Source organism: Apus apus, chromosome 3, assembly GCF_020740795.1.
Source record: "Apus apus isolate bApuApu2 chromosome 3, bApuApu2.pri.cur, whole genome shotgun sequence".
In the NCBI taxonomy this organism is placed as follows: Eukaryota; Metazoa; Chordata; class Aves; order Apodiformes; family Apodidae; genus Apus; species Apus apus.
In genome coordinates, this window is record NC_067284.1 from 43,347,892 (window position 1) to 43,373,390 (window position 25,499).

Here is a 25,499-nt window from a genome sequence, read left to right on the forward strand (position 1 = left end):
TGTCGGTCATGGTTGCATGAGTGTTTCAAGCCTTTAAGGGGCAGCAAGTGGAGAAGGGGGTGATATTTTTCAATGTATCAAGTTGAACAATGTCATACGGAAATGCGAGAAACTGTTTTCCTTAGCTGAAGTAGTCTTTATGCTAGACATAAATTCAGTGATGAAATCTTAAAATTCCTCTTTGTTTTAGAATCACAGAATCCTAGGGGTTGGAAGGGACCTCGAAAGATCATCTAGTCCAACCCCCCTGCCAGAGCAGGGTCACCTAGAGCACATCACACAGGAACGTGTCCAGGCGGGTTTTGAATGTCTCCAGCGAAGGAGACTCCACAACCTCTCTGGGCAGCCTGTTCCAGTGCTCTGTCACTCTCACAGTAAATAAGTTTTTTCTGATGTTTACGTGGAACCCCCTATGCTCCGGTTTGTACCCATTGCCCCTTGTCCTATCACTGGACGTCACTGAAAAAAGCCTGGCTCCATTGTCCTTACACTCCCCCTTAACATATTTGTAAACATTGATGAGGTCACCCCTTAAGCTCCTCCTTTCCAAGCTAAAGAGACCCAGCTCCCTCAGCCTTTCCTCATAAGGGACGTGTTCCACTCCCTTAATAATTTTTGTGGCTCTGTGCTGGACCCTTTCAAGCAGTTCCCTGTCTTTCTGGAACTTCAGACACTGAAGCAGTTGCTTACAAAAGCTGGTATAGGTATTTTTCCTTGTAGATGTTATTGTTATACTCAGTAATAAGTTCACTCTAGCCTAGGTAGTTCTTTCTACCTAACCACTGTTCTGTTAACTAAGCATATGGGGTGTGCCAGGACCTCTCTGCAAACATATGTTTGCATGACTGGGACCTGTGGTGTCACCTGTAACAATATCTTGACTGTATGTGAAAGCTGTAGCTGTACACACAACTTTCTCTGTATTTAAAAGGTATAAAATTCAGGGTTTCCTTCATTATCCAGTGTTAGTTGAGATCTGTGAGACCTAATTATTGGGCATCACATCTGGGTTTGGGGCCAACGTTAGAAATGGCCGTTGTGTTTGGTAGATTGGTTAAAGCGCTCTGCTAGTCTAGTTATGTTGGTTATTGAGACTCTTATGAGTTACTAACGCTATATTTTGCACAAGTATATTTAACAAGCTGCAGAAAGTTTTTGTGTTTGGTAAAGTTGTTTTACCTGCATAATTCTTTATTATATCACAACAAGCTACAATATCTAGTAGCCACACAGCTGAGTGATAAATGAACTGTTAGCTGATAGTCCCAGGTGGTCTGAGTGCCTGTTGCCCCTGGATGTTCTGAAATTGCTGGGCATGTCAATAAATCGCTTGGACCTGGCAAATTCTGTAAATGGGCAACTACAGAAATATTTTCCTTCTGGGTAGGGAAGCTACAGAGCTTTCAGTCCTTTCAGAAATGTAAGCATTCCTGTTGACTTAAGAAATTTGAGGAGCTGTTTGGACAGAATACACTTAACTCGCCTGAAATTGCTGTTTAATGTTCCAGGGCACTGTTAAGGCTATTAAGTTTGAAATTATTAATGATGAGCACTGTTCTGTTTGCATGCAAATGCCTATAAAGGAATAAATGTAAAAGCAATTTGTAGCCTATTTAAAACATTTATTTTCCATGTAGCATACATAGAATACGGATGATTGCCTGTTTTATCTACTTGTGTGCTGCTTGCATGCTGTATGTATAGGCAGGCAGTACATATTTTTGTAGATGTCCAGAACAACCAGGCACTTAAATCCATCCGAATTGCACTTTTTCACAGTTTATATAAAATCAATTTCAAGTAACTAAGTTGAACAATGGATTGCAGCAGGATCCACCAGAACAGCAATGTTTGCTTTCTTTCTTGTTGCAGTCTGTAAGATGACTACAATAACTTCTTCAGAAGGAGATACAGAGGTGGTCAGTGCCAGAAGAACAGAATCGCATGATGTTTCAAATATTAAGAGCCTCTTCAACTATTTTACAGAAGTCGTTTTTGGAAGGATTGATGTAGTGGCCCTTTTGTAAGTAACAGTATTTTAGAGACATCTTGCAGGAAACTTTAAGAAATTAATTTAATTCTGCCATTTAATATGGCAGAAAACGTTATGAGCCCTTATATGGTGTGGCATAATGATTTTTCACAAGAAGAGGAAGAAAATCTTCTGTCTCTTATCTGCATCACACATACATGGCAGCAAATTTGGATTGCTGCTGCCAACAGAGTGGATAAAATTTGACTCTATGCTAGCTTGTTTCCTTTTTTATAAAATTTCAGAAGAGATACATTTGCATAACAGCTGTTGAAGCCATAGATTCCAATGTCTGCTGTCTGCTCCATCAAACAGAACCATTTTGTCTGTTGAGAATGATAGAAGTAGAGGGGCATGAACTAGGGTTTTTAGTCACTTTGTAGCTGTAACAATTATGTTTTCTTTCCATATGTGTGTCTAAATCTTTTCTGTCTTTTCCACTTGCCCCTTAACAAATAGAATTGGTTCTTTTTTGCCTCTCTTCATTCTGCCTTGGGAGAATATATCTGCCATAAAATGTATTTCAGTGTGCCTTTTCTTTTCATGCCCTCAAGATAATGAATGTCCTCCATGCTTTGACACGTGTATCCTGGTAGGTTGCATGGCAATGTCTTTAGCAGAAATGGGTGGCTGCAGAAGCCTTCTGTTACTACATCTTCATCACGGGAGATACTGAGAAGCCTTGTGCATTTCATGTTTCTGTGCGGTGTTAACTGGAGTGACAGACTGAGTGAAATGCCAGTGGGTCACTTCAGTTGTTTTTTTTTCCACTTGACTTGATGGCAGATGCCTGATCTACCAGCTATTTGAGGAAAAAACAACTGTGTGAAGAAACATGCAAAGAAGGAGTATTTAAGTCTTTCATATAAAATTCATAGTAATTGAGGATGTGAAAAAATCACATTAATTGTTATAATGCCGGAATGCACTAAATATTTGAAATAGAAGCAATGAAGTTCTGCTGAGGCCTAATCCTGGGAGCACTTTTGGACGTGGTTAATTTTGCTATTCTAACAGGCTGAATTAACAGGCAGTCACTTTTCTTTGTGTTGTTTCTTCAACTTCTGCAAAATTATACTGTTTTCACAGAGAAAAGTCAAATCTTGCATTGACACTCTGCAATGAGAAGAATGAAATTATAGCCAGTGCTGTCTTTCTGGACTATCCAAATTGGGATGTCACTGATCAGTCTGATTGGGAATCATTCTTACATGAAAACTACGTTAACAATAAATGCACTGTAAGTAAATGGTATTACTTTAGTTGAGTTTTCATTTAAGACTCAAGTATGAAAAATAGGCATCAAAAATCTATTTTACGTAGAATTGAGGCATTTAGGCTGAAGAAGGTGATCATCACCTTACTTAACCCTCAGGTGCTCAGAATTTCATGAGTACCTGTGCTTTTGCCACTACGGTAGCTGAAGGTCACTGTAAGGATGGCAGTTAGGGAACACAAGTCCCTTCTTTGCCAGACGTGCGGAACATGCCTGATGCATTGTACTAGCACTGAAAGCAGAGTGAATCATAGCTATCTCCAATATTTTCCAAGCAAAAACCTGTCTACCTCTGGTGTTACCTAACAGAACATTTACCTGGGAGGTGGAGTCCTTGCTCTAAGGTCTTTCTCACTGTAAGGGAACTAGAATCCTCAGTTCTCACCTTTGGAATTAAGTTCTGCTGTTTACAGAACTGAACGCAAATTTAGCGGCTTCAGGAGACAGGGAGCGTATCCCTGCTTGAAGGATGGGGACGCGCACTGTGTGGAGGACCCTGCTGACATGAGCATCTTGGTTCTGCAGTAGGCTTCTTTAGTGCTGTGTTGAGATTGCTGCGCTCCATTCTGTGTGGTGCCAGTTTTCACACAGGCTCCTTGGTCAAGTTTATTAATTACTCTTAAGAATTACAGACTAGAAATAGGCAGTTAGTAGTTTAGGATTCAAATGCTGCCCATCAGTTAGTCCAGCTAGGACCCGTATCCTGTGGTTGTCGAGAAAAGATGTGAAGCGTTGACTATGAACACTCAAAAGCTAGGCAGCATGTGCCAGAATACAGTATTGGCAATACTGAAATTCTCTCTAGACAGTTTGTTCATCAGTTTTCCAATGTTGTTCTGGGCAATGTTAAGCAATAGCTTGCAGAAAAGCTGACAAATACAGCAATTGCATTTGAAAATGCTGTGTGCCGTTAAAAGAAATAAAATTATTACAGCCAAAGGGAGTATAGAAAAAAACCCACATTTAATTTTCTTGTAATCTGTTTCCTTTGTCACTTGAACAGTACTTTGTGTACAAGCACACTGCAGGCACAACCACTTCATTCACTGTGCAGCTGCAACTGCTCCCGGTGGGTTATGCTGTGTTGTCAGCTCTTCGAGCCCTTCCTCAGGCTGCCTGCATGACAATACCTCCTGCAGCAAAGCTGCAGCTGACTTTGGAGTGCAGGGGCATACAAAGAGGAAAGACAAAAAAAGAGCATGAGCATGTTAGGAATTACTGGTCCTAACCAGGAGTGAGGGGTACTTTGGAATACTGACAAAGAGCAGAGCACCTCTGCTTTTTCTAGAATGAGTATTATTTTCTAAAACGTGTACAGAAGGTTCAGTATATGTTTTCCGATTCTGCACTGACAAAACAGCTGAATCTGTTGTGACTTAAAACTAGATGAGTTATCATTGGTTAACTTGCAGGTTAATTCCATGCAGATGTGCTGCAGAAAGTTGAGATCTGAAAATAGATTTTCTTAAGTCTAGTTGACAAGTCTTTTTCCTAGTGTATGGAAATGGTAAGATAGGTTCAAGGTTTTGGGGGTTTTTTTTGGAAATGGGTTTTGATGTTTATTCATTACAATAGCCTGTTGCCTTTGTGCTGTGTCTATATGCTGCCACTTCTATTAATGTTAAACTATTCAGAAAACCTCGAGTTTTCCCATTTAGAATATCTTTAAAGAAATATTTCATCTACAAGTAGACCTTCATTGAGGTCAGCACTTGAAATTAACATGCAAGAGGAAGCAGTCAGATTAATAGCACCTTTTGTTCCAGCACAACAGTTTTCCTTTGCTAGTGTTTTCTAGGTTACTTGGAGGCATGTAGGATAGAGACATCTTTTAGTCTGACCAATTTCTGCCTGGATATTTATATGTGTCTAGTGATGTAATCTTGAGACTTTGTAATTTATTTATTTTTTTAAAGAAAAACCATTTTAGGAGTGTAAGAAGTACATGAGTTTGTTTTGGTTCTAACCCAGGAATAAAGTCTTTATCAGCTTTATCAGCCAAATATTAAATTAAATGTTGTTAATTGTGTTTAAATTAAAATGTTGTTAGCTTGAGTGTAAATCAAAAATACTACAGAAGCAAAATTGTGATATGCAAAAAGTCCTTTAATCACATAACTTTATCTACATATGCTTTGAAGTTACTATATATTTGAAGCTAGTGAGTGCAGATCATTTATGTTGGAAATAAATGTGTGAGTTAATGCTTGGGTTGACTTAACGAATATTAACTGCATGGTGTTTAGATTTTCATTCCTCATTTTGTAGCCTTTGAACACATTGTTCATGCATCTTTTTGTGGCAAAACAAGAATATGCAGCTGGATGTTCCCAAGAAATTGTTAGGTGAGTTCTTAAGTAACTTTCTGTAGTGAAACATATGCAGTCTCCTGCCATCATTTAGAGAGAATATGGAATTTAAAAATGCCTTAACGTCATCACTGGATCACAGTTAAATATCTCTCTAAGCAGTCTTGGAAGGTGATAAAATATAACCTTGTATTAATCAAATGTACACTATTGGCTTTGAAACCAAGCTGTTGCAGTTCCAGGTATGCTTCCCAAACTTTTACGAGGTTTAGCTGTAGCTTTGCTGTAATTTCTCACAGAAATAGTACTGCAGTTGCAAGGCAGATTGGTTTTTCTTCCTAAATTTCCACTTGTAAAAATCAAAGCACGTGACTGAGCAGGAAGCTTAAAAAGCTGTAAATGTTTCTGGAATGCACTTGTTCCCAGGTTCAGTACAAACAGCATAATGTATTACTGTGTTAGCTCGGTACTCAAATGTAACCATTGCTCAGGTTATTTGGTATACTCAGAATCTGCTTACATAAACAGCAAATTGCACAGGGTGCTGTTGCTGTTGAATTTACAGTTACTTTGTCATGTCAAGCCAGCTCATCCAGATGCCAGGTCAGAGATCTGCCAGCAGAGATCTGGCATCTTTAATTTTTCCACCACTGGGGAGCTGATACAAACAGGAGGATGCTTGAAATCTAAGGATTAGGAAATTAAAAGAAAAATAAAGTAGGAAAAAAAAAAGGTAAAAAAAAAAAAAAAAAGCCCAGATGAATTGCATTTTCTCTTATTTGTCATAAATCAAATGTTTTAATTTTTGAGCCATGTGGACTCATGAAGGAAGATTAAGAGACACTGGAGAAAAAAAAATTGTATATTAAAAGACTAGCTGTTCTATCTAATTGATGGGTGTAATGATGAAAGACTCAGTACGGTTATGTTGCTTGTCCAGGAGAGCTTTCATCACAGTACCAGAACTGCAGTTTATACTTCTCTTCATGCCAGCGATTGAGGATTTAGGTAAGAATTTGATACTATTTTATTCTTAAAATAATGAGAAAAATCTCAAATCCTATTAATAAGAATATACACTGTGTTGGTGGACTTTCTTGTGGTGTTTTGTTTTGTTTTGTTTTAGTGGGATTTTTTTAATATTGAGAACAGTCACTTTTCTAAACATGCAGAAAACACAATCTCAAAGTATCCTCGAACAGACATACATTGTCAAAGAGGTTTGTGTGGTTACATGTTTACTCCAGCAGCCCATTCAGCAGTCTTCATTTCCTTCAATCTTTAAATTTGCCAGGAACAAACAGGACTTTAAACAGGAGTAAAGTTTGCAGAAATTAATTCCTACAAGCGTTGTCATGATTTCTGACTGAATACAGTCAAGAGATTGAAATCAGCGCTTGTACTTTGAGAGACTGATAGGCACGTATAGATATGTTCATAGGCACACACAGACATCCATCCATACATGCCAGCCTCCGTTTCCCTTCAACATAATGAGTCCTGTCAATGAGATTCTCCAGTGGCATATAGCATTGGTTGGAAGACTAGTATTTCTGTAGGGATTTGATCCTACCAATTTCTGATTGTTTTGAGGCTTTTTTCAGCTCTGGGCTGCTGGATTAAGGAACAAATTAATCCATTAACAATTTTCACATTTCTGCTACTATTATTTCAGCTTCATTGCTTAAATCAAAAGAGCATTATGCCATCTGTGGTTTAAATTAAAACCTCTGTTTTCCTCAAACAGTTTTGCTGATGATTGAAAAGCTTACATAATGAAGTTTCTCTCTAGCTCCTGACAGATTTTTGTCATTCACAGAGCCAAACATGGGAAATGTCTTTGAAATTATGAAGACTGCTCCAGGTTCAGTAGTGGATTTAGATTTTACCTTGCTCATGTGCCCCAGACATCAGTGTCACCCACAGTTGTATGTGCGCCAAGCAAGGTAACGCAGTTTCTTTCTTCTGCTTTGTGAGTAGATCTGTCTGTGTTAATGGGAAGAATTTTCTTTTTTGGTTTACAGCATCAGTGTCTTAGTCAAACTGCTATGATTTTCCATGATAACCTAATAAAGTACTTATGTTATTATGCTGGTTTTATTCTACTTCATCACCAGATCAATTGTATTTTTTCTAAAACTAAGTTGCTATCCAAAAAGAATACAGTTTTTGTTAATGGTGTTTATTCTGTGAATCTGCTGGTTTAGTTGCATCACTGTGTATTTTAGTGATTGCATGTAGTTTCCAGGTCTCTTGGAGAATATTCCAACTTATTTAAAATTTTCTCTTGTTATGTCATATTCTGACCCATGTAGCAAAGCCTAATAGGAAGGCCTATTATCTAAAATAATTAAAAACAGTGGAGAATCCCTAGTTCCAATAGTCCTTTGGATATGGAGTAATCCTCTTCAGTCTTTTGTACAGTTTTTGTGTGTAAGCACTTCATGCCTTCGTTCTTGCTGTGTTTCAGGGACACAAGCCTCCTCCAGTGTTGCTGGAGAGCTGAAGAAAATCACAGGGTAACCCTTTTCTTTCCACTGTAATCTGTTTCAGTGGATGCAGTTTGGAGCAAAGACTTTATCACTTTTTCATGCAAAGTGCTTTTAACACAGCCTGGCTCTTGTTTCGGGATTCAAGACATAAATGTAATTTTTAAAAGTTAGACTCTGAATTATTTCCTTCTATTTGCTCAGCTGCCTGCAGTGTCTGCCAGGCAAGAGACAGTTTCTTTAGCAGCAGCCTTGCCTGGTGATGTACACCTGTATAGTGGCTGTTACCACATTGGTATCTCTGCCATTTGAGTTCTGCTTGTGCCGAATCACACCTCCTGTGCTTGTGCCCACGTGGTGTACAGCGACTGAGAAGTGCAGTGTTTCTGACCCAAAGGGACCCTACGTTTTTCAGTGTCCAGATTGCTGGACCACAGATACTGTCATTGCTGCATATGTGCTGCCCTACAGTGTGATTGAAATGCAACCAGTATCTGTCACTTTTTGGTTCACTTGCTCTCTGCTTTGCAGTGGGAAGAGTGCAAGTAGGGTAATGTTTCATGAAGTAGTAATTTTATTTAATTCAGATTAATTCTGGAGTTGCTTTTGTTCATTTTGTTCATAAACGTGTTTCTGTGTGGTTACGTAGCAGGATTATGATTAAATCACCGTTTCTGGTCCTTGTAGTGGAAACTGAAGTTTAGGGATGATGAGCACATCCCTGGTATACTGTATGACATGATACTGACGTGTGTGCGGGTCCATATTGACCAGGGCTAGCAGATGGTAATGCCACATTAGGTGCGTTGACATCTCGCATTGGATTCTGACAGAGAGCCTGTCTCAGGGATGCTTGGCACATTAAATTTTATCAAATAGGCCTGAAACAAATCTGCAGTTTGTGCTGTTTATCCTGTAGTTTTAGTCAATGCTTGCAATATCCTGTCACTTGACACTTGAGCATTTTAAGAAAAAGCTCCTCCATCCTGGTATAGGTCTGTATATTTCAGTATTACAAAATTACTTGCGTAGTAACTTGATCTACAATTTGTAGGCTTTTTATGAATATTTCCTTTGAGTTGTCTAACATCTATCTGTATGTGAATGAACCTTCATACTGTGAAGATATCAGCAGGTGAATTAATTCCTGAGAATTTAGTTTTTTCATATGTCTTGATTTCAACTATTATGTTTGGGTTTTATATAAGTTGAATCAGTTCTTTCTTTTGATGGTCATTGGGTATTACCAACAGAAATATTTTTGACACAGCTGGAGATGCCAATATTCCACATAAGAGATACCATCTTGCCTGGGATTTCTGTAGTTTTTCTTAATAATAAAATGTATTTGCTGTAATAATTAAACCCCAAACCAACTAGAGAACTAACCAGGAAGCTGTTTGTATTCTCATGAGTTACATGGTATCTGGTGATATAAAATTAATACTTTAATATTGTCTATCAGTAGATTCTCTTGAGTAAGCTAAATTATGTTTGCAGTAGAGGCTTTGCCTCTCTTTTTCCTCTGTGTTCACCTTTGCACTTCACTGGCATCCATAGTAACGTTCCATGGAGCCCTTTAGAGACTTATCTATGAAAGTTGTCCCCAGCCACCTGCTTAGCAACATGTTCTGGGTCAATGATAGGAGATTAGGGTAATCTCTGTTCCCTCTTCCCTTGCTTATAGAGGGGGGGGGGAAACCCCTGTAAATTGATACTTTGCTTAACCATTCATTTTGAAGTTATTCACCATCTGACCTTTTTAGTGTGAAATAAAACTGTAGTGTGCCAGATCGTAGTTCACTAAGCTTTTATATTTAAGTTTCTTGCTGATATGTCACCTTCAGATCCTCTCATTCTTGGGTTTCTACCATATATGTAAGAGCTCACAAATTTGCAGCTCTGTGGAATGCCTTTATTGTGCTTGTTCTTGAAGCCTAGAAATTTTGCACTTTCTTTTTTTTGTTGATTTTTGGGTTTGTTTTTTTTTTTTAAGACTGTGGTGTAGTAGAGGACTGCAGAAATGAAAATAATGCAGGGGGATGAATGGGCTTAAGTGGTGCCCCGTTTACTATTGCACTCCACGTGCCTCAGGCTGGCAGAATCACCATCTGCATCTTGCTGTGTGGCCTGCGTCAGGTTGTGTGTTACCAAGCAGAGTGTGGTAAGGGACGTGGAGCAATCAGCTAAGCATTTGATTTGGAGATGTGTGCATTATCTACCCCAGTCAAACAACAAGTTTCAGTAAGTGGACAGTCTCATTCCTTTTCCCCTAAATTAGTTTGGTTTCTTTGAGGTTTCATAACACATTATCAGATTTGCTATCCTAATTAATTGTGTTGCAGTAGCGAAGTTATGGTAATAGAAAACCTTCCTGCAGCTTGTCCCTTGAGATACTGCCTGCGAAGAAGAATTTACTCTTTTGGTTTGAGAGAGAGAGAGAATGTGAATTATTATAAATCTTTACAGGGCTTCATTCTTCTTGGAACTTCATTTTAGTTGCATCATTTGAATTAATTCTGCAGACAAGTAATTGATGGTGTGTCGTATTTTCCATACTTTTTTCTTTTTGTATATAATATATTACAATGAAGACTCTCACTTAAACAGCAAAAATTAATTAAAAATTGTGGGGCTTGGAAATTTGTAACCCCTGGCAGCTGTGCTCAGCTTTCAGTGGGCAGGGATGATACTCATCTCTACTGGTTTCTCAAGTTGGCTTTCTATGAAACTGTATGAAATAATCTGGCAACTGCCCTTCAGAAAAATAATTAAATTATTTAAAACTCCTGGATGATGCGGTAGCTCAGTGACGTGGGATGCCATAAAGGTCACAGGTTGAGCATTTATTCGCCTTGGTCAGAAGGCCATTAGTAAGGCATCTGTAAGGGATGTTCACTCCAGGCTACAGCATCTCACGCTGTCCATCCTGCCCCACAACCCCTCAGCAGAGAGGTCAGTACAAGGGGATCAGAGAGGGAGAGGGAGGATGTCCAAGGCCTTATATCCAGGCCATGCTGGGCATTGGGAGCAACCAGAGTAAGAAGAGAGCTTTCAGACAGATGGCCAAGATTAAAAAAAGCTGAAACAATGTCAAAATAAGAGGGGTCACTGGCCCAGAGTAGAAAGATGATCTTAGGCAGAAGGTCACATTCATTGTGCTGTGTAGGAGAAGCAAAATGCATCTGTATGCCACCTAAATTGTCTTTCACTCTTAGAGATTGTCAGTACTGAGAAACCCAAACTGCATTTGCTAAAATGAGAAATACAGTTTTTTGGCCCAATTGTGTTTACTTTGAGGCTCCTTTCAAATCCAGAAACCATGTAAAGAGTGGAAAATGAGAAACAGCTTTTGTTGTTTTTCTGAATTGCTGCATATGCAGAGCTAAGATTTCCAAATTCTAGGTGCAAGTGCTTAGATACAAGCACATACGAACTTGAGCAGTAGGAGCCTGAAGCGAAACATGAGTTTTCCAAAAGCTAAGGGAAGTAATAACCATTCCTGGTAAGTATTTTCAGGAGCATGTTTCTACAGTAACACTTTTTTAAGGTGTTTTTTTTTTAAGTATTTAAGTATATTTTTCTATCAACATCTTATTTTAGGGAGATACAGGAAAGGATATCCCAGTGGGGGACGAGTGGCATCGTGGATTTGCAAGACCACAGTGATGTTGTGAAGGATAGGTCACAGCTACGGCACTGCTAGGGCATCGGGTTAACGATCCTGTGGTCCTTCCAGGTCTCAGGCCAGCTATGCGGCCGGGCGGGAACACTTGAGGCTTAGGCTCTGGGGGCCGTGAGGCGGCAGTCCCGTCCGCTGGCCCCCGGGGGCCCTGGGGCGGCGGCCCCGCCTGGCGCTCCCGGTGTCCCGTCAGGGGCCCGGGAGGTGGCGGTTCCGCCCGGCTGCCGCCAGGGGGCAGCAGAGAGCCGCGGCGGGCTGCGCCGCGCTGCCTGCGGGGCTGGCGGAGCCGGGAGGGCAGCGGCAGGTCTTCCCGCCCTTTACACTCCGTGAGGAGAAAGGCTGGCGAGGCGCTTTAAAAAAGATGCCACTCGGAGTGTTATGAACGTTCCATTCCAAAGAGGGGGGTGCCGACTGCCCCTAGCGAAGAAGCGTGCGTGTCATGCTGACTGTCCCAAGACAGTTGTCCCCCACAGGTTCGTCTCCTCAGCGTTCTGTAGCTGAAGGATGCAACTTTCCGTTTCAGTGAAGCCGATTGTGGTGGTCTCTGTTTTGTGTTTTTTTTTCCGGTAAGGACAAATGTATTCTTAAATTTGAGGAAGTGCATTGCGTACTCTTCTTGGTTTAATTCCTTTATCTTGTGGGGCTCAGCTTTCTCCCTGTGTGTTTGTGTGTGTGATAACTGAGATAAACAAAAGGATGCTCAGCCGCAGTCTGCTTTGGGCTCTGAGGAGAAAGGGTTTTCTTAACTCCACAATCTGGTAGTAAAAGTCACTCCTGATGGCCTGTAACGACTCTGCTTCCCTTACCGCTTTTTTTTTTTTCTTGCAGAATTGTTGGTTGGGCCCCTTAGTTCTTGTATTTTTCAGATAGATGCAGATGAAACCCCTTTTTTATTCTTATCAAAAGCAGTTCTGTGTAAGAACTCGTTTGTCATCAGCCTTTATGCCATGGTCGCAGCATTTATGACTAAGGAATTCCTCCCTTGCCTTGGTAAAAGCATGGAAACTTCTTAAGACTTATGTTGATCCTGGTTAAGAATGAAAACTTTTTTAAAGTGGTTTAATGGAATAAAGTTTCTGCACAGTAGGAGGTCTCTAAGAGTTTAACACTGAAACCTGGACTGATTGGAACCAGCTCACGCAGGTTTTGCACCAGCAGCATGGAAACCAGACTGGAACAGTAGAGACAGTTAACGCCTTGATGTGACATGTCCCTGCCTATGCAGAAAGCCTTTCGTGAGGCAGAGAGATGCAGTAATTGCACTTTGGCCTTCGTATCTTTTTCAATGGTGGAGCATTAACTTGACCTTACAACAGCGTAATGGCTCAGTTTCTGCCAGGTGACTCCCACACCGCTGTGTGTAATAACAGTAATCTAGCCAATACTCAGAACTGTTTCTCCCATGTAGGAAGGCACTATTTTCTTTTTTTCTTTTCTTTTTTTCTTTTTTTTTTTTTTTTAAGGAGCTGATTTTCTAAATTGCAACTGATGTTGCTTTTTGAGATCCCTGCCAACTCTAACTGACTGATCACTTGGCTCACTGAATATAATTATTTTAAATGAAGCCTAAAGGCCGGGTACACCTGTCCTGGGATGCCTCAGGCAAGAGAATTTTTGACTGGGCTGCCCTTCTATTTTGCTAGGGAAAGATAAGCATCTCCCTTGGGTAATCCAAATCTTGCATGGGTTGTGCTGACTTTTGGAAGTGGTTCTGTCTCTCCTTTGATGCTGAGGCTCATGGTTTATTTGGTCCCAGTGTTGGGGATGTGTCCTTGGTGAAATTATTTATTTATTGTTGGAGGCTTTGCATCAGGTACTTGTAATACTTGCCCATATGCTAATGCAGTAGAACAGAAGTATGAGGGTCTATTAATGGTAGAGCTTTAGAACATTACCTAATCTCTTTCTTGCAGACTGGAAGATTATGATGATCTCCTGCCAATCCTGACACACCAGTGTGAGGATTTGAAAATAAAATTTCAGAATGAATATTTCCTTGCTGATCTTATAGAAAGTCAAGATGAAGACAATCAGGCAGTTGTTTGTGAGGTTAGTCTGCCGTGAGTTCTGGTTTTGTCTAATTTGAACATTAGTGATGTCCCATGTGGGTAACAGTTCTTACTGCAGCTCAGTGAATAAAAAGACCACACTCACTTGCAGAAGGTAGAATTCATCACTGTGCCCTCTCCACGTGCTGTGTGTCTTTACCTTCTTTAGGAGTGATTATCTCCTGGTAAGTAAATGCAGCAGCAGCTCCCAATAGTTGTGTAGATTATTTTCAAGTAATTGGAACAGGCCATCTTGAAGAAACTGTGTTGCCATTTTAGTCACTTGCATTATAGATGACCAGTTTTCATTCCCTGTGAAAATTAATATTGTGTGTGAAAACCAGTAGCCAGTAATGCTTTCACAGTTAAAAGTGCTGTAGATTTTTTTCCATCTCCTAGCTCGGGCAGATTTTTGCTGAATTGAAGACAGAAGCTCAGGAATTAATTTAAATAAGAAAGAGGTAGTAATAGTTATCCTGCTGAAAATGCTTGTTAATATTTTTTTGTGTTAGTAATTGTGCATGATACTGTAAGCTGATAGGCAACACAACCTACTTAATTCCAGAAGTCTGCTCTCTATAGCAAATGATTTTATAAAACCTTAACATGTAATCACTACCATTGGAAGCCAAATGGGAAACAATAAGCCATTAGTGTAATAGCACATTACAAATGGCTATCTTCGTAAATAATACATTTCAGTTGTACATTTATAGCTCAATATGATACCAGCAAAAGGTGTTTCAGGCCCTCACAGTTTATACTTGCCGCTGCTGCCGCAGATTGGAAAGACACCTCCATGTGACCCAAGATAGATGCTAATTTTCCCTGCAGAGAATGAAGCTGGCAACCTCTTTTTGCACATATGGTAGATGGATTGGTTAATCAGCCTCTGCTGAGCCTTGGGCCTAAAATTACATAGCAGCCAGACAACTGCAGCGACCCAGCTTTTGTTCGGTTACACAAACAAGGCAAACAAACAATCACTTGTTGTTTGAGGGGGGGAAAAAAATAAACTTTGTTTGATAGGATTTTTTTTGAGTGCTGATGGCCTGATAAAACAGCTATACAAATTCAGCCATTGAGTTTTCATTATCTTTATAAAGGAGGCTTTCATTATTACTAATAAGGAAAAAGAAAAAAAAATTACGTGTGCATTAAGTTGCATATGGTACTAAAAATGGAGGAGCTTCCTTCTACTAGGCTCAGCTTAGCTTAAAGCCATAAAAACCCCCAGGCATGCCAATTCCCATTTTTCAGAATTTATTTCTCTCTGAAGATGGCGGCTTTCTGGAAATTTTCAGTAATAGTCAACATACAGAGTAATGTGCCATTTTAGCAGTTTCAGAACTTGAAAATATTTAGCACTTATAATTGCTGCAAACAATACATACCATATACTGCATTAGATATTCTTTATATAGTATGTCATTGCTTTGACTTAATCATTTTCAATGGAAAAGAAAGTATACTCTTCAGTGTGAGCACAATTTTATTTACAAAGCAGTTTCCATTACAGCTAGCTAAATCTGGATTTTACTTTAGCTGCACTTCAAGTTAAAGAAAAATTACACCTTTTTAGAGGTATATAGTTAAAAGGTATATTTTTTTTATTTACTGTAACAAATGTTTTAGTGAAACAATAGGTCATTACTTGGTTCATAAATAGAATCAGAGTGTTCTCACAGGTCATTGCTAATGAAAGAATTATTTATATATATATATAATCTAATATAGAGGTCCTGATAGACACATTGCAAGGACACAAAAAAAAAAAAATCTGCTGAAATAGTTCCTTTATACTTTTCTGTTATACACAGCTAGAGATGGAACACTGTAACTTTTGTTTCAGAAAATTTTTGTGTTGATTTTTTTTGTCCTGACCTAAAATTCGCAGGATTCAGCTTTTTCTCACATGTGACGTTGCTTTTATATTTCAGGATGCTGACATTGCAGTAGGATTCATGAGCCTATGTTCTCAAGTAAATGTTTCCTTGTTTCAAGAGTGTTTTGATTTAGGGCCTTTCCATGGACTCTGTAAACCACATCCTGAAGATATTCTCAAAATGCCACAGAAGCCAAGCATTCAAGAAGGTATCTCTGTTAAAAAATGCTAGAGAGACTCAAGGTGCATTTACTTCTAGCTCCTGAGTAGGCTTTGCAAAAGGTTGAAAGAGGATGTATGTTCACTAGCAAGTTTACAGGAAAAATCACCCAAACCATTCATAAGCACAGTTCTCATCTCTGACTTTCATTTTATTAAGAGTGCAATTTGAAAATAGAATTACCTTGTTTATTGTTTTTTGGATTTTTTTTTGTTTATTTTTTGGTAGTCCAGTGTTAAGGCTTTCCAATATAAAGACCAACCTATATGCTTGGAATTTATTATTGTATCAGTCACACATAGTTTATATTTTACTATATTGCATAACACATAACAATTATATGAATGCCATTTTAATGATTGCATCATTCCTGCAGGCTGCTGTGTTGGAAATTTGCTGCCAGTTTGTCCCTTAGTGTGAAGGCAGTGAAGGTTCACTAGACACCTTACATCGAAACAGGATGTGAACTTTGTTTTAATGAATTCAAAGGCTGAGAATTTAAAATGCAATCTACATTCCTTTGTAGAGTAATTTTATGTTCCTACATAAAAATCCTCTATATAATAAAGATATTTTTTCAAGTTCTTTAGCTTTTAAGAGAGATCACAGGTTGGTACTATTTTTCCTTTCAAAATGTAATACTGAATAATAATGAAAGAGTAAACAAAAATCTGTTTTTAACACAATATTGATATGCCACTTACATTTCAGGGTAATTACAGTAATTTGGGTATTACTCTATATGGTGTCACGAATTAGTGGCTAGAAGACATTATGGGAATGATTCAAGGGCTTTTCATCAGGCTTCATGGTGAACCAGCTTCTTGATCCTGCTGACTGCTACCTCTGCTAAGGACCCAGCAATCACTGAATTGTTTTGATTTTCTTTTTTGTTCCTGTTCCTTACTACATTTAGTGCAACAATATTTACCTTTTCCAAGTCACTTGTGTACAGCATATATATAAACAGTGATGCAGCTATGTTTGACAGTAGTGGATGGTGGAGCCATTAAAGGATTTCATTTTAGTATGAAGTCAGAAACAACATATCAATATTTACACGACAACAAGAGACTTGTATTAATTAACTTCTGACACCTGCAATGCTGTTTGTAATGAGAAATGTAGCTGGGTTAATCAAGACAAGATCTGGTAATTTCCCTGAAGTCTCACATCTCTGATACCTCTAGAGAAACAATGATTTCTAACCCTTGTTTCTTCTTGCCCTGCACATTGATAGCAGAAAAGAATGCAGATGCAGAATGCAGATTTTCAGATAACAGATATTTTAAAATAATCTCAGCTAAATTATTTTAAACATTTGAGTTGTTTTTCTAAAAAACAAGCAAACAAAACCCAACAAAAAACAACCCACATTACTCTATGAAGAAATCCTTATGGCTGTGAGTGTAGCTTAGATGGTTTTCCCAAGGTAAAGTTCAAAGAGAGGAGTGAAGAACCTTGTTATGCTGGGTCTCCTGAAGTTTCTTTTCTTCCTCCTGGAGCTCAGAAACATTGAATTCCTTGAGTTACTGAAGTTTTCAAATGCAAGGGCATCCTGGCCTGAGTGTTTTCTGCAGCAGTGGTGCCTACACCTCAAGAGTTTATTAATTAAAACTTATTTCAAGCTATATTTTTAGATACAAAATCAAACTCTGAACATACCTATAGAATTAGGGAGGTGACAATACAAGATAATAAGGTGATAATGTCAGAACTGTAGAAGATATTAGCGTCTAAATACACAGCGGCTGACACTTCGCTTTAGAAATTTTGGTGGTTATTTGGAGTAATATGTAGGATTCACTAGTATTTCAACATTTCTTTTCCAAGTGGATGGTTAAAATAATTCTGGTCCATAACATTAACATCAAATATGACATTTATGATGCATTGTCAGAAGATCTCTCATTCTGAATACCCTCACCTCAGATTAATTTTAAGGAAATTGCCCATCACTATACAGATTTAGGAACTGTGTTCCTCCAGGTGTGGAACATCTGCTGGAATGGCAGTTGCCTGCTGTCTAGCAAGTATCATGATGTTATAAAAGTTTCTATTTGGTTCTGCCACGCTTGTATCAGGTATCACTAGAGCTCTACAGAGCTGTACTGTGTTGCTGTGTAAAACTGCAAAGATCTGTCTTAAAATAATGGCTAGGTAATTGAAATAAAACATAATGTATATATGCCTGTATGTCCCAAATTGTCTTTGAACATTTTTGTTGTGATTTCTTAATATTTTAAATATTCACTCTGGATTTGGCCCTGGCCAGGGGATTGAATAGGAAAAAAAAAGGTGTGTTTAGTGATACTTAAATAAACTCCCAAACATATAGATGCTGCTTTAATTGTCTTAAGCATCTAACCAGAGCTGCTGCATATGAGTGTGTCATGGTTTCGCTCAGGATCAGCAATTAAACCAGCAACAACCATTCTCTTGATCCCCTCCCCCTCCCACCCAGGTAGGGAAGGAGAGAGATAATGAAGGAGAGAGACTTTCTGGATCAAAAACTAAACTAGACAGCTTTAATTAAATGCTAATGATAAGAAAATATGTACAATTATATACAAGTATGTTCAGGAATGTGCAAAACCTCTATTGCTTCTCCCCTCCCCCAGCAACTCCCACAGCGTTCTCCTGACCTGTGAGCAGTTCTGAAATGTCCTGGATGGCTCTGCTGGAGAGAGCAGCAGAGCAGACAGGAGCTGAGGAGAGAGTTATGAGGGTCAGGAATGCACAGGCCTAGGGATCAATGGTGGTGGATGGATGGATGGACGGACAGATGGACGGAGTCCTCCCCAGATGCTGGCCATGAACGGAAGAGGAGGGAAGAAGAGGCAGGAAGGGGCTTGACTTCCATGATCTCTGACCTTACACTGAGCTTGCATAGATATATGGAATGGAATAGTTTGGTCAGCTTTGCTGTCTGTCTAGTCCAGTCCTCCCTAAGGGAGGATTACAGATATGACTCTTCTGCTCCTGTAGCATCTGAGGCTGCAGAGCAAGGGGTCCTTGGCATCTCAGCAGCAACGTAAGCATTCCAGCATTATCAGTTCACTAGCTGTAAAACTTGCTTCTAGTTAAAAGAGAGCTCACTGAAGGAAAAAAAAAATCAGTAAAAGGAAAATTTGCTTTATCCTGGATCAAACCAGGACAATATGCCATGTGTGTATACGTGTGTATATATACATAAGTGTATTTATATAGCATCTTATATGCATGTATCATGGCAATCAGTGTTTAAATATTGCTTCATCAGATGGCTACAAGTAATTTTATCACATTACCTTAGTTAACAGTTTGCAGACAAAGGTGATATTACTCAGGCTGGGATGAATGAGATTAGAATGTTGCTACAGTGTACTGAGGTTGACAGGATGGTCTGTCATGCAGACTTAAACCTGGTTCTGTTACTTTGATTGTAAAGTGCCTTTCCTTTTCTGGAGCCCTTTTATACCTTTTTTTATGCTGCTGATGTCAGAAAGCTTAACAAAGCCTGTGGTTGCTACTACTGTGGTCATTCCTTGTGTGGTTCAACAAATGTCTGTTTTTTTCACTATGAAGTCTCGCACACGCATTCAAAATTGCAATGGCTGACAAGGTAGCAGTTACTTCAGCATCCAGGGAAAGTGGCAGAGAAGAGAAATTCTCAGATCAGAGGAAAAAGGAGGAAATAAACTGACAAAGCTTGATGAAAGAGCACCTATAAACTACTTTTATAAAAAATAAAATGGGGCTTAGAGAGCTAGTTAGGTTTAGCAACTGAGAAGCGAATTCAGATCCCTGTTTTTTGTCCCTGCTTCAATGAGTAAGTAAGGGTTCTGGCTTGACTAGGTTTTATTCTGAGTTTCAAGCTTCTAGGAGAACTCATTTGAGAATCAAGAGCCCTCACTCATGCTTGTAATCATCAGAAAACAAGTTAGCAACAGGCACAGAGTTTAAGATACGAGTCAGTACATTAAAGAGTTATATTTTCCCTTCAGGGTAAAAAACTATTACATGTAATACACATGTTAGCAATTGCTTCCAAACTGTCATGTTAAATTCTTATTTTACAATTGATTCTCTGAATTTTTGCATTGAAATCAAATAGTCTAATGAAGTTCTAGCCAGGAAACTATAGGAGGATCTATTTTAACTGCAGTTGTTAAAAATAAATAAAACCTTTCAATGTAGGTAGTCTGGCACATTCTAGTTATTGCTGTGATTCTGAACATGAAGCTATTGTTTTTAAGCATGATGCATTTATTCTTTTTCATTACTCAGATGAAGATAAAAGCAACCAAACAAGTCAAGAAACAGAGTCTGTTTCATCTGCAAGCTTTGAATGCGTTCATGATCAGGATGCAGCTGTGCAGGTAATGCCACTGTATATAGCAGTGTTGATGACTTTAAAAGCTAATTTGATGCAAAGGTGGAGGCTACTGGGACCAGCAATGATTATTATTTCCATTCCTGCACCATCCTCCGCATGGACCCACACTTCTATCTGCTGTTGTGCATAGATCAGAAGCTGCTCTAGCTAAGATCTGGATGAGGGTACTTATGGGTATTATTTAAATGAGTTTTCCCATTGAGTTCCATGTGAACAGCCAGACAGCACAGGGGTGGGAATAAAGTGGCACTGAGAGATGAAAAAAGGATGGAGTCTTGCTTGTGCAGCTTTGCTGCAGAGTAAAGGCATGTGGAAGCACAGCTTTGGGTGGGCTCCAGTGCAGATGTGGAGAGAGCAATCCTGAACAAACAGGGAAGGAGTCCTCTTATTCTGAAGGTCTGCTAGACATGAGATTTTAACTTGACTGTGTTACTGAGCTAAAAATCTGCTACTGCTGGAAAGCTTACCAAAGCTGGAAAGCAACACTGTAGCTTCAGTTTCCCCTGCAATTTGTAGAAGCTAAAGGGCACGTGTTCTGTGCCTCTTCCTTTGACTGAAGCTTGACCTGATGAAAGACTATCACTATGAATTGTACTAGTGCAGCATAAACACTCAGCAAATTAATCTCAAGTAATTTTAAACAACTGCATCTATCTTCTGGTCTCTCTCTTGGTACCATCTCAAAGCTACTCTCATTTTCTTCCCATTATTGTTTATTTCCATTTCCACACTATTGTCTGCATTGATCCTATATTCTTTACATAATGGTTTTTAGCTTTCACTTATTTTCAATAAGCACCAGGAAACACATTTTTTTATATATAGAAACATTTGCAAAAGATAAAAATGTATCACCTTACAAAGGGGCTCTAATGGTAACTATTAATTTTTCAATGTATTAGCCCTCAGCAAAAATGTATTTATTTTCAAAGGCCATTTTTATCTAGTGTTTCAGAAACAGAGCACATTAAAAAATACCTTCTTGAACTTCTGTGTTTTTCAAAATGGGAAAAATAAAAAGCACATCTCTGTGTCTGCTTGGAACACTTTAAAATAGGAATAATGCAAGAACTTTTAATGAAATAATTAAAGTGTTTTTTGAAATGTTGTAAGCGATCACCTATTATTATTGCAGAAAGATGGAGCCACTGCTGTTTCCCATACTGAACTGCTGTTAGATGATGTCAAAGCCTCAGCAACACCCCTTCTGGAGACTGAAGAAAAAGTTGCTTTTCATCCAGTGTACAGAGGAGCTTCAAATGCTTTCTGTATCCGTCTGTTTTGTATTGATGAGAAGCATGAAACTAGGTAAGGATGGATGAAGAGTTACTGCTTTCCTAATCTTAATAACAACATTCAATGTTATGTTTTGGGGACAAGCCTGAAAGTGACAGCACCTGCTGTAGTTAGGTTGAATTATTTTCTGACCTCTTTTTCATTTCTATTTTTCCTTCACTAATAACTTACTGAAATTTTCGACCTCCAGCTGCAAATTCCTGTCTCTGGTAGGACTGTGTAGACAACAAGTTAATAATTTATTTTTGATGCAAAAATTCTGGTTGAAATTATGGAGAAGAACATTTCTGAAAAAGAAGAAACATTAATGCCAAAGCTGGCAAGCTGTGAATAGAGTTAGATATTACAGTACTGGTCATCTCCCTTCATTGGGTAATAAAGCTGCTTTTTAACTCTGCAGTTAAATGTTCTCGTTTCTGAACACTTAGTCTTCCACCACTGAGAGAATTGATTCGATTTTCTAGAATCCACTGTAGTGGGAGCAAGACAAAGTCTTTTTATTTTAAAATTATTGCTGCTGCTGCTGACCTGGAACTCTTAGATCCTAGTGGAGTATAATAGATCTATAAATCTGGTTTAGACATTATTTCCCGAATTTCTCTGTACCCTTGAAAGGAGAACCTATACTCAACATTAGCAAAAGCCTCTCCAGTAGCATTGGCCTTTTCTGGTTCTAAATGAGCCCTGCTCTTATTTGTAGATCTTAGAAAGAAGGGTAGAACATGTAGGTAGTTACAAAAAGTAGACATAAAGAGGCTGAGGACATCCAAAATCTTCCACGCTTTAAAATACATGTAATTTTTAGAGACACAAGGTATCAAGGACTTCACAGGTTGAGAACTGTAGTATCTTTGAAAACACCTTTATTAAAACTTTATTAAAAAGAAAAATCAGAACTCCTTGAAAATTAATTCTATTTATGAAGCTGTTTCTTGATTAAGGAGGAGACCTACCCAAAGGGATTGAACACTGTCAATCTGCTACAAATGCAAATCCTAAGTTACCAAAACAAAGAAAACATGTAGCCTGCTTGGTACATATTTACCGAATAACACAGCTTGAATTCATTAGGAAAAGAGAAAAATGCAGTGTTAGAAGTGTCTAGTATACTTAGAAACACAGATCAACATATATAGGATAGAACACTCACACTGTGGAGCATCCATTCCAGAATAGTTAATTTGTGGACAATCTAGTCTTAAATAAAATTCAAGCAAGATAATTTTTCCAGAAGAAAACTTTATTTTAAAATAGTACTGCTGAGGTGAGGGGCTTGCTCAGGAATTACTCCATTATGCTGAAATAGCAGTTCAAAGCTGTGATCTGTAGCTGTGCTGGGAGATAACTTCTCTGGAGATGAGCTGAGTTCGCTGCTCATAGCATCCTGCTTAGGATAACGATCTATCACTTTTTGCCCTCTTCTGACATTCTGCCTTTTTATGCCCCATTGTTTCTGTTCAAGATATGTTCACAGTGTTTAGTGTTGGAGCACTGCAGTGCCATTCTTTTTTTACCTGGAGACATCTCTGGAACAGTTGAGATTCCAAGATGTGTATCTGTGAGGAAGACAGCATTCCTTTCTGAAGACTTCTCCTAAGATTAGCACTCATGCATGATCCTCTTCTCAGATCCGTAGATCTTCGTGGTTTAAAATACTTCACTTGTATGCTTCCCTAGCCTGCATTTGCTTGATCCACCTGTTTGTCAAAAAAACAATAGAAAATCAAATATGTTGAAAGGATGGCATGAGGTGATCCTGATTGTTTCTCAGAGTTGTCCCAAAGGAGTTTCTGCTACCCCTGCACAGCATGGATCCAAAAATAGGAGTTTTGTTGAAGTGTAGGTATGATTGCATTGTAGCCCTCAAAGGAAGTTTACTACTGGGGAATTTGTGTTGCCCAGAAAAGTTGCTAAATGTTTCCATCTCCTAAATCTAGAGCGGTTAAGTGGCTTGTTTTAGTACATTGAAAATGAAATGCAAAGGAAGTAACTTGCTAGTTTAATTGCAGCTATTTGATACCTTTTTAAGCCCCTGAAAAATCTCCTGCCTCTGTTACTGTGTTCCTTGCTGCCAAGGAGGTACTGGGTACCAGAGCGTAGAAAACTACATTGCAATGGCTCTTTCATTTCCTGCATTTAGCTGTTCTATTAATTAGTCATAATTATTTATTATATAGGTGAATATATAACACCCCAATCCAGATCTATATCTATAGGGTTCTTTAAGTTTTCATCCAATCATAGATTTTTTTTCAAAAGACACACTGGAAAAATATTTTCTAAATCTTCAGCATAACTATTTTATGTGTTTAGAGCTCTTTGATATCTTTACACGGAAGAAAAGCAGGACAAATGTCTTAGATTTCTTATGTTGTTTTAAACTCAAATGTCACACTTCACTGTCACCATGGAAAAGAGAGTAGAATTACTTTAAACCAGTAGGTGAGAAGTGGAAAGAAGTAAAGTGTTCAAAAACAATTTCAAAGTATTGATGTTCCTGTTAGTCTGATAAAGTGCATCAGATAGGTTTACCAAGTGGATAGTGACCAAAATCTTGGTACTGGATGAAAATATTGTGGAACACAGCAAAGACTGTTTGTAGCCCCAATTAATGTTTGCTATATACTAATGCTGCTCTGACAATCCATGAATGAGTTCTGAAAAATCTTGGAGTCAACAACATGAGCATCTGTTTTTTTTCCTTTCAGTGAAGAGCTTAATGTTTTGATGTTATTTCAGACATTCAGGTTTATTCTTGTTAATAGTGATGCTTTAAGCATTAGAAGTCAACAACTGATGTGCAGCAGTGCAATATTTGCAGTTGATTAATGATGAGCTAGCAGGACTGTCTGATTGAGGCTGTGAATAAATGTTCCTTTCACTTAAGGGGTGTAAATATTGAAATGTATGGGAGCTGTCTCATATGTGCTTTATTTAACAATGTTTACTCTTGGTTGCAGGTCACTGGATTTTTTGCATTATGTTTTCAAGCTTTTCCCAGTATGTATAATTAAAATTTTAAAGTTTGTATGCATGTGTATGCCTGATGAGATGAAGTGCAGTTGTCAGCCAGAGTATTATAGATGCAGTGCCCAAGTGAGTGAGTGCCTCACAGGAGTATGCTATGGCTAGTTACCTTGGGCTGAATTGGCCCCAGGAGTCTGGCTTCTCTTCTTGGCTGCTTTTGCACTCCATATATTGCCTACGTAAGACATTAAAGGAGGTGGAGTTAAAGCGTGGAAAACAGCAGTATTAAGGAAATCTGTATCATTTACCAATGGCCTAAACAGTGGCACTGGAGGTTTGTCTTCAGGGCAAAGCTAGTGTGTGGTAAATAAGGATGGGAATTTCATACTGATACCCTGTGTGATCAGTCTTTATCTGAGAAAACAAGGGACACTTTGAGAGATTCTTAATGCACACTGCAGTATGTTGTAAATTCACACTACAAATGACTCCACAGTAGCCTCCTTTAGAGGCAGATCCTCGTGACTAGAGGTACAGACTTGGCCCAAAATATCAGCATGTTAGAAAAACGCTGCTTACACCAGAGCAAGCAAACACAGAAGATATTTCAAATCTCTTAGATAATTTATCCACCCAACAATGTGCCTGTCACTTCTTGAAACAAAATGTCACCAGGTATAGTAAGAAAAAATTAATCACAGTGTGCTAAAAGAAAAGAAAAAGAGTGAGATTCAAATATTATATTTCTACCGAAAAGTTGCCACAGAATAATCGGCCAGAGTAAACTGATCAAACTGGGCCACTTGGGTGTCTCGGCATGTCCCTCTCATGCTGCATGAAGTGTCTTTCTGAATTGTCAGAGTTCTCCAGCATCCCTCTGTGCAGAGAGATTATCTTAATACACGTATTCAATAAAA

General features: G+C 38.7%; 1 protein-coding gene across 4 annotated transcripts in view; it reads left to right on the forward strand.

The window, feature by feature from the left end:
* Positions 1–25,499, forward strand: part of CFAP61 (cilia and flagella associated protein 61) — a 115,119-nt gene that overhangs the window by 78 nt on the left and 89,542 nt on the right. For 3 of the 4 annotated variants that reach the window (XM_051614319.1, XM_051614320.1, XM_051614321.1), the window contains exons 2-11: positions 1,873–2,023; positions 3,122–3,272; positions 5,577–5,653; positions 6,558–6,625; positions 7,437–7,563; positions 13,702–13,837; positions 15,777–15,930; positions 20,211–20,302; positions 21,455–21,627; positions 24,576–24,615. In XM_051614319.1, coding sequence (XP_051470279.1) covers positions 1,881–2,023; positions 3,122–3,272; positions 5,577–5,653; positions 6,558–6,625; positions 7,437–7,563; positions 13,702–13,837; positions 15,777–15,930; positions 20,211–20,302; positions 21,455–21,627; positions 24,576–24,615 — 1,161 coding nt within the window. In that variant the 5' untranslated portion in view covers positions 1,873–1,880. The remainder of the gene's footprint in view (positions 1–1,872; positions 2,024–3,121; positions 3,273–5,576; positions 5,654–6,557; positions 6,626–7,436; positions 7,564–13,701; positions 13,838–15,776; positions 15,931–20,210; positions 20,303–21,454; positions 21,628–24,575; positions 24,616–25,499) is intronic. The other variant, XM_051614322.1, reaches the window with a different exon arrangement.